General features: G+C 49.9%; 5 protein-coding genes across 5 annotated transcripts; 2 read left to right on the top strand and 3 right to left on the bottom strand.

Moving 5' to 3' along the window:
- Positions 1-1,251: 1,251 nt before the first annotated feature.
- Positions 1,252-5,248, top strand: N7462_001779 (LEC14B protein; the record flags this gene model as incomplete). Its single annotated transcript, XM_057073505.1, has 11 exons — positions 1,252-1,339; positions 1,388-1,414; positions 1,468-2,093; positions 2,159-2,212; positions 2,265-2,371; positions 2,431-2,560; positions 2,786-3,218; positions 3,283-3,635; positions 3,726-4,097; positions 4,164-4,929; positions 5,001-5,248. 11 exons carry the CDS (start codon positions 1,252-1,254, stop codon positions 5,246-5,248), a joined length of 3,204 nt encoding a protein of 1,067 aa, XP_056937146.1.
- A 629-nt stretch (positions 5,249-5,877) lies between these two features.
- Positions 5,878-6,307, bottom strand: N7462_001778 (translocon subunit SSS1; the record flags this gene model as incomplete). The annotated part of the gene is made up of 4 exons (XM_057073504.1): positions 5,878-5,918; positions 6,004-6,031; positions 6,112-6,170; positions 6,223-6,307. 4 exons carry the CDS (start codon positions 6,305-6,307, stop codon positions 5,878-5,880), a joined length of 213 nt encoding a protein of 70 aa, XP_056937145.1.
- Positions 6,308-7,119: 812 nt separating this feature from the next.
- Positions 7,120-8,501, top strand: N7462_001777 (uncharacterized protein; the record flags this gene model as incomplete). The annotated part of the gene is made up of 3 exons (XM_057073503.1): positions 7,120-7,571; positions 7,660-8,294; positions 8,383-8,501. The coding sequence occupies 3 exons, from the start codon at positions 7,120-7,122 to the stop codon at positions 8,499-8,501; spliced, it is 1,206 nt and encodes a 401-aa protein (XP_056937144.1).
- Positions 8,502-10,944: 2,443 nt separating this feature from the next.
- N7462_001776 (class I SAM-dependent methyltransferase) lies at positions 10,945-12,697 on the bottom strand (the record flags this gene model as incomplete). Its single annotated transcript, XM_057073502.1, has 10 exons — positions 10,945-10,996; positions 11,084-11,512; positions 11,616-11,802; positions 11,872-11,897; positions 11,966-12,082; positions 12,147-12,188; positions 12,265-12,294; positions 12,362-12,418; positions 12,535-12,590; positions 12,674-12,697. The coding sequence occupies 10 exons, from the start codon at positions 12,695-12,697 to the stop codon at positions 10,945-10,947; spliced, it is 1,020 nt and encodes a 339-aa protein (XP_056937143.1).
- A 91-nt stretch (positions 12,698-12,788) lies between these two features.
- Positions 12,789-13,385, bottom strand: N7462_001775 (uncharacterized protein; the record flags this gene model as incomplete). The annotated part of the gene is made up of 1 exon (XM_057073501.1): positions 12,789-13,385. The coding sequence occupies one exon, from the start codon at positions 13,383-13,385 to the stop codon at positions 12,789-12,791; it is 597 nt and encodes a 198-aa protein (XP_056937142.1).
- Between the last annotated feature and the right edge of the window lie 178 nt (positions 13,386-13,563).

Raw genomic sequence — 13,563 nt, 5'->3', positions numbered from 1 at the left:
ATCTCGAAATACCACTCAAAATTGCAACAGCTGCCAGAATACCGTGACCATATTTTCAGGGTATAGCTGTGAAGCGTGCTATGTATATAATCACAGAACTAAACTTAACACGCCGGGCTTTAGTCAGATTGCCGTTCTCAGGTGATTCCAACTTCATAAGTGTTGGTCAGGCCCGACTTGTCCCCGAAAAAGATGGCATGCCTATTTTAGAATATCACTCTTTACGGATGCACCGAACAAGATATTGCTGTCTAGCTTCGATTGCTTGCCAATACCTTTGATTCCGATGGTTATTTCTCCTGGTTAATCATCCGCCATTATGGTCCCCGATGCTCTGGGCGCTGGTGGTGGGTCACAAGTTATACCAACACCTAAAGAAGTGCAGGGTTATGGCTTGAAGAGCTATGGGGGTCATTGACGCCGTGGATAGCTTCGATAGCAAAAAGCTTGGATTATTAAATTAGAGACTTTGCAGCCCTTCTTTCTTGGTAATGTCTGTCCCCGCAAACCTTCAATCTCCCCCGGCCCGTGTTGTAGATCGTGCGGGGATAAAACCCAAAGGGCCCGTCACCCCTCAAAATAATGTTCCGACGTATCCCCGACCGGATGTATAAGGCCCAAATGCGGATGCAGCTGACAGAATGGTGTAATTGGTGAGTGTCGAGCTTGATGAACTCCAGGGCAAAAATGTCGGCCATTACAAGCATCTGGGACCACGTTCCGCCCGCATCTGTTTTAATCGCTATTTCTGTCTTGGTGAGCAGCACTCAGATCGACGTTCTATTCTTCTGATTGATCAATTTCTCTATTCAACCACCAAGATCTCTAGCTATTATGTTTATCATGTATTCTTTGGACCTTTATCGAAATTTCCCGGTCCATTGATCGCGAAGTTTTCCTCTCTCTGGATCGTTTTTCAATGCCGAAAGACAAAACTATCGGACACTGTGCTCCAACAGCATCGAAAATATGGGACATTTGTTCGTATATCTCCCAATCACATATCGATATCCGATCGGGAGGCGCTGGAGACAATATACGGACACAAATCTGGATTTACGAAGGGGCCTTTCTATGAAGATAAGTGATAATGTCAACCATACTCCTGTGCTCTGCTAATATTCCAGTGCACCTTTCCACCAGGTTGAGCCAGTCTTGTTTAACACTCGAGACACAAAGATTCATCAGCGGAAAAAGCGGTACCTCAGCCCAGCATTTTCGGCAAGGAGCTTGGGTAACTATGAACCGCACATGTCGGAACTAATTGGAAAGTTGATGGTGTCTTTGAATCAACATGTCCAAGGCCCTGGACAAACTATAGTAGACTTCAACGAGTATTGTGAGTTTCTAGTCCCCGAGAAACTATAGAAGTGTCTCACTGTGGTAGTAAATTACCTGGCCTTTGATGTGATAGGTTAGTTCGTTCCATTAAAGATAGCCTATTTTTTCCAATGACAAATTTTCTAGGCGACTACGCGTTTGGCAAACCGTTTGGGTTTCTCGACAGGGAGAAGGACCATCTCAATCTGATTGCCACCATCGACGCGCGGGGAGAGGTACTCAATGCTCTAGGTCATCTACCACAATTTGTAAGGCCTATGATGAAGTGCTTTGTGATGGATCCATTTTGGCCGAACGGCTTGAGGGCGACATCTAATTTGGCGACCTTTGGCACATCTGCCTTTTGCCAACGCCGAGACCAGCAAAATAGCCGGAAAGATCTTTTGAGCTTCTTGTTTGAGGCTGTGGACCCGGACAGTGGACTTCCCCTAACAGAGAAGGAAATCATCGCAGAGTCCATTTCATTCATCGTGGGTGGTAGTGATACCACGAGCTCTACCATGACCAACGTGGTTGATATTGTTTCGCGCTTGCCCGACATTCAAAACAAGCTTCAGGAAGAGTTGGACCGTGAATTCCCAAGCCAGGTAGCCCCTGACTGGGCTGCGGACTACAAAACTATCAATCAGCTTCCTGTCTTGAATGCCGTTGTGCGAGAAACCATGCGCTTCAGGCCGACTAGCTCCACAGGGTTGGAGCGAGTAACACCCAAGGGAGGAAAGATTATTGCCGGAAAATTTATCCCCGAAGATGTAATTTTCCTGCTATTCTATGTTTGAGTTGACATTCCAGGGTAACATAAGCTTATCGGATGTAGACCTTGGTCAGTGTGCCAACTTTGAACATTCATCATGACCCCGGGGTATTCGCAGTAAGTATCTCGACGTATTAAGGGCAATTGGATACTGATACTCTTCGAACAGGACCCAGGTCAATTTGACATTTCACGATGGCTCAACGACAGTTCTCCGGAGCTGCTTGACTCCTTCTATCCATTTTCCCTAGGCCCACGCGCGTGCATCGGGCGAAAGTGAGTTGCTGCCCTTTCATGGGATAGAAATTCAGTTGACCAAAGCTGACAACTGAAAGTTTTGCCTGGATGGAGATGCTCAAGACACTTGCCACTATCTTCAAGGTATATAGAATTGAAAGAGCGCACCTCCAGGACACGCAAGTGCGGGAGGGCTTTTTCGTCAAAAATAGCGAGTGTCGGGTCACGGTAAAGTGGAGATCTCCAAGCCAGAATAAATGACAATGGAGGTGGATCGGTCGGGACTGAAATGAGTATGTTACCTATATTAAATACAAAATTTGCAACCACGAAATGTAGACTTCACTTTGTAGGATGATCCACTATAGAACGTTCCCCACCTCGGAATTAAAGGAGTTAACTTGGAACTCGACCCAGCTGGCGCGGGGGATGACATAAACCTCCGGGAAGCAGCGGTGTCTTGATGTCCTATCGATAAGCCGTTCCCCATCTACCACATTCATTACCTCCACTTCACTCCGCTCCATCATGGCTTCTCCGCGATCGCCGCCAAATGAAGCAGGAGGATCAGCAGAAGATCAGACAATCTGGCATCCAGCACAAGAGTGGTTAGAAGAGGTTGAAATGATGACGGACCAGGACTACCAGCCGTCGCCATCAACATCAGACCACGATGACGAATGGGAGGATGAAATGGACGAGGAAGACGAGGAACCAAGCATCGAAAATCCGGATGGTAACGATGGTACATATGCATCTGATATTCGAGATGCGCTGCTAGAAAGGGAGTCTTCGCGTATCAATCTTGGCAATATACAAATCGAGATTACAACGGATGATTCAAATGATGGAGACGCGGGGGATGGAGATTCCGACTATATGCGCAGTATGTCTAGTGGTCCTTCTACTCGCATTTTCCAATTTCAACGGCTACTAATTGACCTATCCAGTCTCAGGAGCTCGACTATTCCATTTCTTGACATTGAGTGGTTTGCGTGATACCCTTCGGGCCAATGGATGGCCACCTCTTCTAGAGGGAGAAGAGGAAATAGACGATGAAGATGATTCGCTCCATACTGGAGGTCGACCTCGAGGAAGACGGCATAGAGGAAGCTATAAATGGCCTGAAGTCCCTAGCAGCGCTGGCACCGACTTGATGGGCTCCGGTATCTTTGGGACTAATCAATACTATGTCGATCGAATCAAGAAGCGCAAACAAGCCTTCGCGACCAAATTGATGTGGCGCGAGCTCGGGATTGGCCCGTATGGAGTACGGCGGAGAGTCAACCAGTCTGTCTTTCAGGTAAGAACTGATTCCAGTTCATCCGTCGCTTACTGTTGCTGTTACTATTGACAAAGAACCCAGGCTAATGATTATGGCTTATGAATTTAGAAAATGATACCGGGTTCACCAGCAGATAAGATTATCCATTATGATGCACGAAGTTACTCTGGCCAGTTCTCAGACGATGGGAACTTCTTTTTCTGTTGCGGGCAAGACTTCAAGGTTCGAATGTATGACACGTCTAACCCGTACAATTGGCAATACTACAAGACGGTCGAGTATCCGTTCGGTCAATGGACAATTACCGATGCCTCTCTGAGTCCCGACAATCGTTTTCTTGTTTATAGTTCAATTCGCAGCGCAGCATATCTGGCTTCGACAGACCCGGAAGATGGGTCAGACCCCAGCGAACTGGACTTTTCTCTTTTACCAGGCCAATCCCGAAGACAGAGTTGGAATACTTCACGATCTAGATTTGGAGTAAGTTATTTACAAAGATCTCTACCGAAGAGGTATATAGAACATTGCTAATCTCGGGGTTCAAAGATATGGTCACTTCGCTTCTCTGGAGATGGGCGGGAAGTTGTCGCTGGCACGTCAGAGGATTCCGTCATTGTGTTAGATCTGGAAACTAGGCAGCCCGTACTGAGCCTGCGAGACCGTCACCAACATCATGTCAATGCGGTTTGTTTTGGTGACACATCGTCTCCCCATATCCTCTATTCTGGATCCGATGACACAACATTGCGAGTCTGGGACAGGCGATCCATGGGTGATGGGCGCGAGGCTGGCGTATTCACCGGGCACACAGAGGGTTTGACCTACGTCGACAGCAAAGGTGATGGCAGATACGTTCTTTCAAACAGCAAAGATCAGACCATGAAACTTTGGGACCTTCGAAAAATGATGACTGCAAGCAAAGCTGACACTATCGATTTCAATATGTATGCGACGGACTTTGATTACCGCTTTGAAGAATACCCTGAAGAATACCGTGAACCACATCCGGCTGATTGCTCGGTGGTCACCTTCCGCGGCCACAGTGTCCTCAAGACCCTTATCCGTTGCCACTTCTCGCCCCCGGGAAGTACCAATTCACGCTATGTATATACCGGCAGTGAAGATGGTAAGGTATATGTTTACAATTTGGATGCCACTATGGCCGGAACAATCGACGTCGGCATGGCTACCATCAATTCTCGGCCCCGCGGACCAGATTCCGTCCCAAATACATGGGAGATGGGTGGAGATATGATGTGGAGAACTTGTGTTCGGGATGCAAGCTGGCACCCGAATGTCCCGGTGTTAGCAGGTACTGTGTTTTACCCCGTTCAGATTCAATTATATCTGCGCAGGTCAAAGCTAATATATTGCTCGCAACAGCAACCTCCTGGAATGGATGGGGCTTGTCCAACGGGACTTGCACCGTGCACTCATGGAATGACGGAGCTGCTACAGACGAAGGCGACCCACCAATTGGTAGAAGCTACGATCACAAGCTACGGTCATTGCCAGAGTTCAACGAGTACCAAGATAATCCTCCGGCTACCCGCATGCGCAGACGCACGCAACGTCCGCTCCGGAGTCGGCCTGTGCCTCGAGCTTCTGAAGAAGATGACCCTGATTGGTGAACATAAAAATTCGCATTTCGGTTTCGGATTTGAAGATCAAGAAACTCGTCCGTGTGGTTTCCGCACTCGGGCAGGTATATCGGCACATAAACTATTTGGTCCTCGGTTGTAAAGCATAATGATTCCACGACGCTACAAATACGATTCTTATATTGTTGCAAACAGAGCTGTCCTCTGCAAGAAAGACACAATTTGTAGTGTTTTCAATTTGGGATTAAAAGCAAGGTAAATGGGTATGAAGGGTTGTTGATTAAATCAAAGAAAAAGTACTAGACCCTTATTGGTACAGGAAAGTGGTATGTGGTATCTCAAGGGCGGCGACGATGCATTCCCTCTCATCGCATCCCAAATAAAAAAAAGTTGCCAGTTTGAAACGATAAACTCCCGGAGACAAGACAAAACATAATGGAGCTTATTGCGTGCGGTCACTCGAAGGGACTTGATCACCGCCTCCCCTTTTTGCATGCAAGAGCGCACGCAAGCAAGGGTAAATAGAGTTGTTCACTGGGCTTCGAATCGACTCAAGCACGGCCCGGTCTCCAATCTCAGCGTGACCATCTGTTCTCCCAACCCCAAGTCTGCCTATTCATTTGACCCTCAATTCGCCGGACTGCATGGAGTCCTCGCGTTTATGCGCCACCGACCAGGACCTGGTTGACCGGAATGTGGACTGGAGAATAGAGCGCGGTTAGTGAAGTGTTCTGGGGCAGTATGTTCCAGCAACACAGTGCCCACTTCCTTGACAGGATACTTACTCAGCTTGACGAAATATCCAATGGCACCCTGTATTTCCGTGTCAGTTAGATCTCAACCATATAACCTCTCAGATAGCCGGAGATCAAAAAGGGGCAATGATGACATACCATAACCAGGAAGCCCATGCCAACGGCCTGGCTGATCTTGATAAACTCGCGCTTATCAGCTGTAACAGAGTCAGTATGTTTTCGACGGTGACCGGGAGAGATCGACATTACGTTTGGTGCAGCGGCGAATGAACAGGGTTCCCTCGCGGACAAAGTCCTTGGGGATATCAGCAAGCTCTTGGAAAGTCTCCGACATGGTGGCTGAGAGGGGATTGAGGTTGATGGAAAAGGAGCGAGTCTGGGGAATGAATTGGGGGGGGAGGCACAAGAGCGGAAGCGTGGCCAAATGTCCTTTCTGGGGTCTTCGGCGGAGGACCGGAAGAACTATTCTGCCGGGCGGAGCTTAGGAGCTCGTCGCGCCTTGTCTTCTCCCCTTCATCATCACGCCCAGCGCTAATACACTACATAAAGACCCGCCGGTCTTCTCTGTTAACCTCGAAGTAGGAGGAATTGACCCGTTTCCCTTTTCTCCTTTGTTATATACAGTGCAGCCCCCTGTTTCCTGTGCTGCCAACGGTGTTGCCTGTCTGTGGCAGACACGATTCTCTCTTTTCCTGTATTCCGCTTCTAAGCTCAAAAGGGCACCCTGTACGCGCCTCATCAGCTGGCGCAGGTCTTGTTCAATTGGGGAGCACAACTTGTTCGCTTCAGATTGTACGTATGGTCATGTCTCTCTCTTTCTTCTGGTCTCGGGGTTTGCAGTGTTCTCCTTACCTTTCATCCGCACCCTCTGCTTCAATTCTGGAACATCTGGTCGCCGCCCGGCCTCCAGCCACTGTCTTGCAGTCCCTTTGTTATTTTCAACTTGAGATTTGAAGGCTAGAAAGTTCATTCTCCATGCTAATCGACGGCCTGTGTCTACAGACATGTACTCTCCTTGAACCTCCCCCCAAAACCAAGCAGAAAGGCAAAGGACAAGGGCCTGTGTATTATCCAACCTCACATTAACCACAATCGAATTCTTGCCTCTGAAGCCCGTGGTCCCACTGGACTTTTTCTAATTGCACAATGGCGACAGAAGATGATAACTTCGATATTGACATCTACGGAGACGGTGGTGGCTACAATGCCAATGATCAGGGTGACTACAAGCAGGATGATGGAGAGCTGGTACTAGACACCCCTGAGCCTGCCCCTCAGGCGACAGCCAACCAGCCCCCATCAGACCCTAAACCCCAGAGTGAACCCGCACCCTCTGCAAATGGCGACCACCCCATGCCGCCGCAACAACAACCGCAGACATCAGCTCCGGATGCCCCAGCGCCTATCCATGGGGTCAAGCGCAAGGAATATGATGACCGGCAATCCGACCCGGACGCGACCACGGCCCTTCTCATTTCCGACCTTTTCTGGTGGACGACAGATGATGATATTCGCGGCTGGGTGAACCAGGCCCAGTGCGAGGATGAACTTAAAGACGTGACTTTCAGTGAACACAAGGTGAACGGCAAGAGCAAAGGGTAGGTGCTGTCAAGGCTACATGGTCGACTCTGTTGTGTTTTCTCGAAAATTCGGCTAACAGTGATTTCTTCCATCTGCCCATGACAGTCAAGTATTTGTGGAATTCACTACTCCCCAAGCCGCAACAGCCGCCAAGCGCGAAATCGAGAACAGTGGCGCCGCTGGTACCACTGGACGCAAGCATATGGTTAACTACACAAACCCTCACACCAACCCTTTCCGAACTCTCCCTAAGGATGCCCCAATGCGCAAGGATGCCAACCGGACCAGTGGCTTCAACTCCAGTGGGAACCAGAACATGAATTTTGGAGGAGGCAGTGGCGGCGGCGGTGGTGGTATGAACATGACCGGTGGATTCCGTGGTGGCCGCGGTGGCTTCAACAACCGTGGGATGGGCGGCAACATGGGCAACTTCAACAACCGGAATAATTTCAATAATATGGGCGGTTTCCAGGGTGGTGCCGCTCCAGGTGGTGCTATGATGGGTGGCTTCCAGGGAGGTCCCATGGGCGGCATGCAGAACTACGGCTTCAATAACCGTGGAGGCATGATGGGCGGCATGCGCGGCGGTCCCGGTGGCATGCGCGGTGGCCGTGGTGGCGGAAATATGGGTGGATCTAACATGATGGGAATGCCTGGTATGAATCCGATGGGGGGCATGGGCATGAATCCTATGGCCGGTGGTATGAACCCCATGATGGGTGGGATGGGCGGTAACATGGGTATGCAAGGTGAGGATTGATGTCTTTTGATCTTTCTTGCTGTTCTTCTGTTTGCATCCAACTATGAATATGTATTAATTTTGTCCAGGTCAAGGATTCCAAGGACCCAACCCTGGTTTCAACCAGAACTTCTTCAATGCCAACCAAGGCGGCGGAGGCGATGGCTCCTGGAACCCCCATGGAGCCAAACGCAGTCGACAAGAGTAAAGCACCTTACTTCTTGCTTGCTTTTTTCCCTTGCAATACAGTCTGGCTACGGAGCATACCATCTGCACTTTTTTTTTCTCATTTCCTCTTGATCGTCCATTCTCTTGTGGCATCCAGTCACCTTGCCAACGACTGGACTGGATTGAAAGCAATTATTGTTTCACCATGATAAGCCGAGAAAGATCACGGAACTGGGAGCAAATAGGGCGTGTTCTGGTTTGAATCGGGTTCGATTTCTTTCTCTCTTCCTTTCTGATGTATTAGATGCAATTCAACGGTGTTTTTATCCCCTCGTCATGTGTACTTATACTGTCCGGCGAAAAGTTGGTTTTGGGTCATTTCTCGTCTTGTGGCTGGAAAGTTTGGTTTCTGGTTCATTTGGCTCTGTTACCTTGGTGACTATATACTTGTATGCTACAGCTGAAACTTCAGAACTCGCAATCCTTGGTTATACACCACACCTATGCAGTTCAGACAGCCTAAGATTAGGGGTGGTGTAGTATGTCAACCTATGTATCATGCTCCTATTGAATGGCCCTCTAACTCAAGCAATGCCACTTCAAGGCTTAACAGGGAGTCCCTCGACCGTTTCACGATATCCCGGTCTCTTATTCAACAGTAGAAGTTCCTTCGGCGATGATTCTCCCATATTGAACTTGATCTCCGAACTTTGGGGGAAAAGTGATCTTGGAGCACTTTCATCATTCCAGCAGTATCTCGTGGGTTCTTTTCTACGGCCCCGCAGAGGGACGCCATGATGGGGACTTTTACGTACCTCTAAAACAGAACCTTCTTCATCACCCTGGCTACTAGGAGTGCACCGATCTGGATGAAAATGAGTTTCGTGACAATCAATTCTGTACTGCGTTCAATGACCGTGGTCTATCCCCTGTTTGACTCTGTATAGGGGTCTCTCTTGGTAAAGGACATTATATTGAGATGACCGGATCAGCTTGCTCAGGGCACCGAGAATCTCTCGATTATTCTCTCCTGTATAAGTGCGAGCCGAACCGCTTAAATGGATCCATTGATTATTGCTTAGGGATGAAACACATTCAGAGAACCCGAGACGAAATGTTGTACTCGAAAAACGGAGAATGTGACTTTCCAATTGAGCTAGAAGTTCTTTCGAGCGCCGTCCTTGAATAGTTGTTGAGCAGGACACTCGTCCCCTCAGTTCAATCATTTGAAAAGTACATGCCTCCATTCTAGTCTCTACCATCCATACGTTATCATAGATCAAGCAAGAAGCGAAAACTGTGAAAATTTGAGGCGTAGTCAATATGCACAATATTGACTATTTTTGGTACTGCAACTTAATAGAATATACATAGCGAGATTTAGCCTTTGTCCAGACCGGAAGTCTAGGAGTTAAAGACGAAATCAAGGTCTGCCAGGTAGTTGGTATCCGCCAAGACCTGGGGAATGGTGGGGAAAGGTCACCATATCCTCGGAAGAAGATTATCTACTTAAAGTTCGGGGGCTGCTCTATGTGTGATATGTGTGGACAACCTACTAGGAAATAAGAACTTAATCGAGGCACACAACGGATCTTTAAGTGCAGCACTTCCTCGAAAAATCCCTTGTTGCCCATTAAGCCTCACGAGCGCGTTACACTCTGGATTTCTCTGGAATAATCCTGAATATATTGCAGCTCATATGCCTTCTTTGCCCCTCAGTCATTCTATGTCGATCAACGGTGCTTGGCCTGGACGAGTCCCGTGTTCCGAGTTATCGTTACATCCGGAAGACTAGGGGTTGGGACAATCAGCACCCCTGCCTTGCCAAGCGATATAGTACCGGCATCGTCTTTTTTTATCCTTGTTGTCGTCGTAATCTTCCTCTTCCTCTTGCGTCGGCTGCTCGGGTGCTGTTCATGAGATCAAGGCACTCGCTTCCTCTGCATTCTTGATCATACGTCTACAACTGCCCTTCGGCACACTAAACCGAACACACTGGGATAAATGACTTACCAACTATCTACCTAACTTAATGTAGAGTTCCCACTGTGGAGCGCACCTCTAACTAGCTCTAGTCTCTCTAGCGGTAGTGTGGCCTGATCGAGGTGGTGGTACGATACTTGAAAGGGTTCTTTTTCTTTCGTTTTTTACAGATGGATAATTAGAGTCCATAGTATTGATGCAGTGAAAGGTGGCCAGTTACAAGGCCCAAAGGTCGCCTAGAGTGAATAGCGGAAATGATCAAAGGCCATACAACATCAAAAAGAAGACACACACACAAAACGACAGAAAGATTCGCTAGGGAATGGCATTTCCTCTTCCTCGTAAACACCTCGTTTTCCATCACCTCGCCTCTCATCTCTTTCATACCCTCCCTTATGCACGACTCCTATGATTCACGCCACGATGTCGCCATCAACAATCAGAATTGCACCCAGAAAAAGATTTCATGATATAATCAATTAACCAATCGGGAGGCTGGTTCATTTTCTCTCAGGGGTCTCACTGAAGGGCTTCTGGGCCCACACGCGCCGCCTTCAAATCCGAGTTAGTCAAAAAGAGAGAAGAGGGGTCGAAATGAAATTAATCAAATTTGAATGAGGAGAGGGTGTAGCCACTTACCCCTTGTGCCAGATGTGGAAGCGTGGCTTAATTAGCTCGGCTCGCAGACGAGCCACGTATACTTGGACCTCCTCCTGGCTCCATGGGTGCGGTGCGCCGTGTCGGGTGAGCAGCCACATGCACCAGCCTTCCATGCCAGACGTCCAGTGCTGGTAGTTGACCATACCAGCTTCCTTCAACTGGCGGTCCTTAGGCCAGGGCCCAATGGGCCATTTGTAATCTTTCTGGTGGAGATTAACGAAGCCGGCCTTCCGGATCCTGGCGCCCATCTTGTCGAAGGTATCGATACCACGGCCGGCCCGTTGCCCGCAGGCCAGCATGTTGGGACCCCAGTCGTTCAGGATATTGTCGGGCGGCAAGCTGCCGTCGTCGGTCTCGATGACGGGGCTGACTTCCAGCTGTTCGATCCAGCCTCCGGGGCGGATTTTACTGTTTGGTTTATCAGAATTAACCCAGTGGAAAGAGGGAGGTGAGGACTGGTCGGTGGAAGGGGAAGGGGGCTTTGGGACTTGGGGTTCTGGGAGGAATTTACTCATAGCATTGCTTATAGAGGATGTCCCACTCGGGGTCATCGAAGGAACCGATCATGATGCGCATGTGGATCAAATCAAACTGCTCGTGCCATGTCCAATCCTGCTGGACATCGTCGACTTCCAGGACGCAATTGGGGGGCATCCAGGCGACTGGCGGCGGGAAGAGATCAACACCGCGGACGGTCGCTATCGCAAATTAGCTCAAAGGCCCAGGGAAAAAAAAAGAAATGTGCGCTCGCTCGGGAGAGATCATACTGTTGGGATATAGATCGGCGACATCACTGGGTTCGGTTAGCATCTGTAGCGTTGGGGTGACTGGATGTCCAGGTACGAAGAGCGGGACACGTACATCGCCCAGGTTCCCCGTCCCGTCCCGATATCAAGGATATGTGTGGGCGAAGGGCCCAGAGGCGCCCGAAAAAAAGGATTGTCGGTGTCGGACTCCATGATCAAAGAAACCAGGTGTCTGGAGAATGGCTTATTAGAGAGGAGAGCTCATTTGGAGAAGGGGGAGTTGGTCCAGAGCCTACCCGGCCTCGTATGCTTCCCATTGTCTTTCATCCGCCGGAATGCTTTTGCCAGTGGGTTCTGTCAATTCTCCGAACACTTATCTGCTGGTCGTCTGGCGATTTCGATCGCTTCACTTACAGGTAATCCTTGTTGCGGAGAGTTTGATAGCTGGGCAAGGAAACTTAGCTAGCTGGTCCCGGTCCATCCGGGTCGCCATAGTCCTCAGAGCACCTACCGTCGGCCATTTTCCATCAGACCTCGATAAATCGAGGAGCCGATCGAAGTGGTTTCTCTAGAAGCCCCCAATATATTAGCTGGGGGAGCGAGGGAGAGAAAGGGGACGGGGGGGGAGCAGTCAGGCGTCGGCGGCTGTCACACTCCGACGCGCTATCCGCGGCCTTGACTTACGAGCGCCAATCATCTGGGGCATTGTTATGATCATCAACGGCATAGAGATCCGGATCCTGACCCCCTGGTTAGTCTCGAGGTCCTTCAAAAGAAGTCCGGGGGAGGGGGTAGGGGGGAGGGGGGTTAGGGAGCCACCCACCACGGCGATAGAGCCCTCAGCCATGGTGAATCCCTGAATTCGTGAAGATTCTGCGGTAGCGGTGGAGAAAAGAAAGGGAAAAGCATCCAGACTGTTCGGCTGGACGAATGATCGGTCATTTAAGGAGGGGCAACGACAGAGCGGGGGCACCGGCACGGTCCGAAGGCAAAAGTACGGCTTGATATTTAGGACGGGCGTTCATGGGGGCCCCATGTCTTCCGTTGTCTCCGTTGCAGCTTCGAGAGACCAGGGGACTGATTGGCCTGGATCTTGGTCGAGGGGGTTCGACAGCGGGAGGGGGCAGAGGGTGTTTGGCGGCGAGTCGATGGCCCCGAATGCGAACCATTGTGCCGATCCAAAGTCTGTTCTGGCGCACAAGAACAAGACATAAATCCGGCTTATTCACCGCTAGGGACGAGTCGAACGGGGTGTGCCGACTGTCCGGAAGGCCAGGTTGGTCCCAAGAGTCCAAACGAGTAGGACCAGCACGAATTCCACCGCGGCTTATTGGGCCCGAGGACAGCGTCCCGGTCGCTAAGGCCGTCGCGACTCCACCGTGCACTGGATCCGCCTGGCTGGCTGGCCCAATCGCACTGCGTACCATTCTCAGGGGGCGAGCATGAACCGCCTTGAGTGCGTCGAGCTGCAGATGCGTAATCCACTGACACCAGTTGTCCGGGTCCCCATGCGCCTGGGCAGCCTGCACAACCATGATCCTCTCGTGTCGCAAGGAGTTTGGCGTCAAAGGCTAACGACGTAGGAGGAGGAAGAGGAAGGAGAGGAGGGGGGGGGGCGAGGATAGCGTCGTCATGTGAAGACTAGAAGAATAGATTGTTTCTCCCATCTCCCGTTTCTCTTTTCTCTTCCGCACGCTCGACTTCTTCTCACCC

The sequence above is a fragment of the Penicillium macrosclerotiorum genome (assembly GCF_028827735.1).
Source record: "Penicillium macrosclerotiorum strain IBT 26536 chromosome Unknown utg000002l_segment0_segment0, whole genome shotgun sequence".
NCBI classification, from domain to species: domain Eukaryota; kingdom Fungi; phylum Ascomycota; class Eurotiomycetes; order Eurotiales; family Aspergillaceae; genus Penicillium; species Penicillium macrosclerotiorum.
This window is presented reverse-complemented; position numbering and strand designations above follow the sequence as displayed.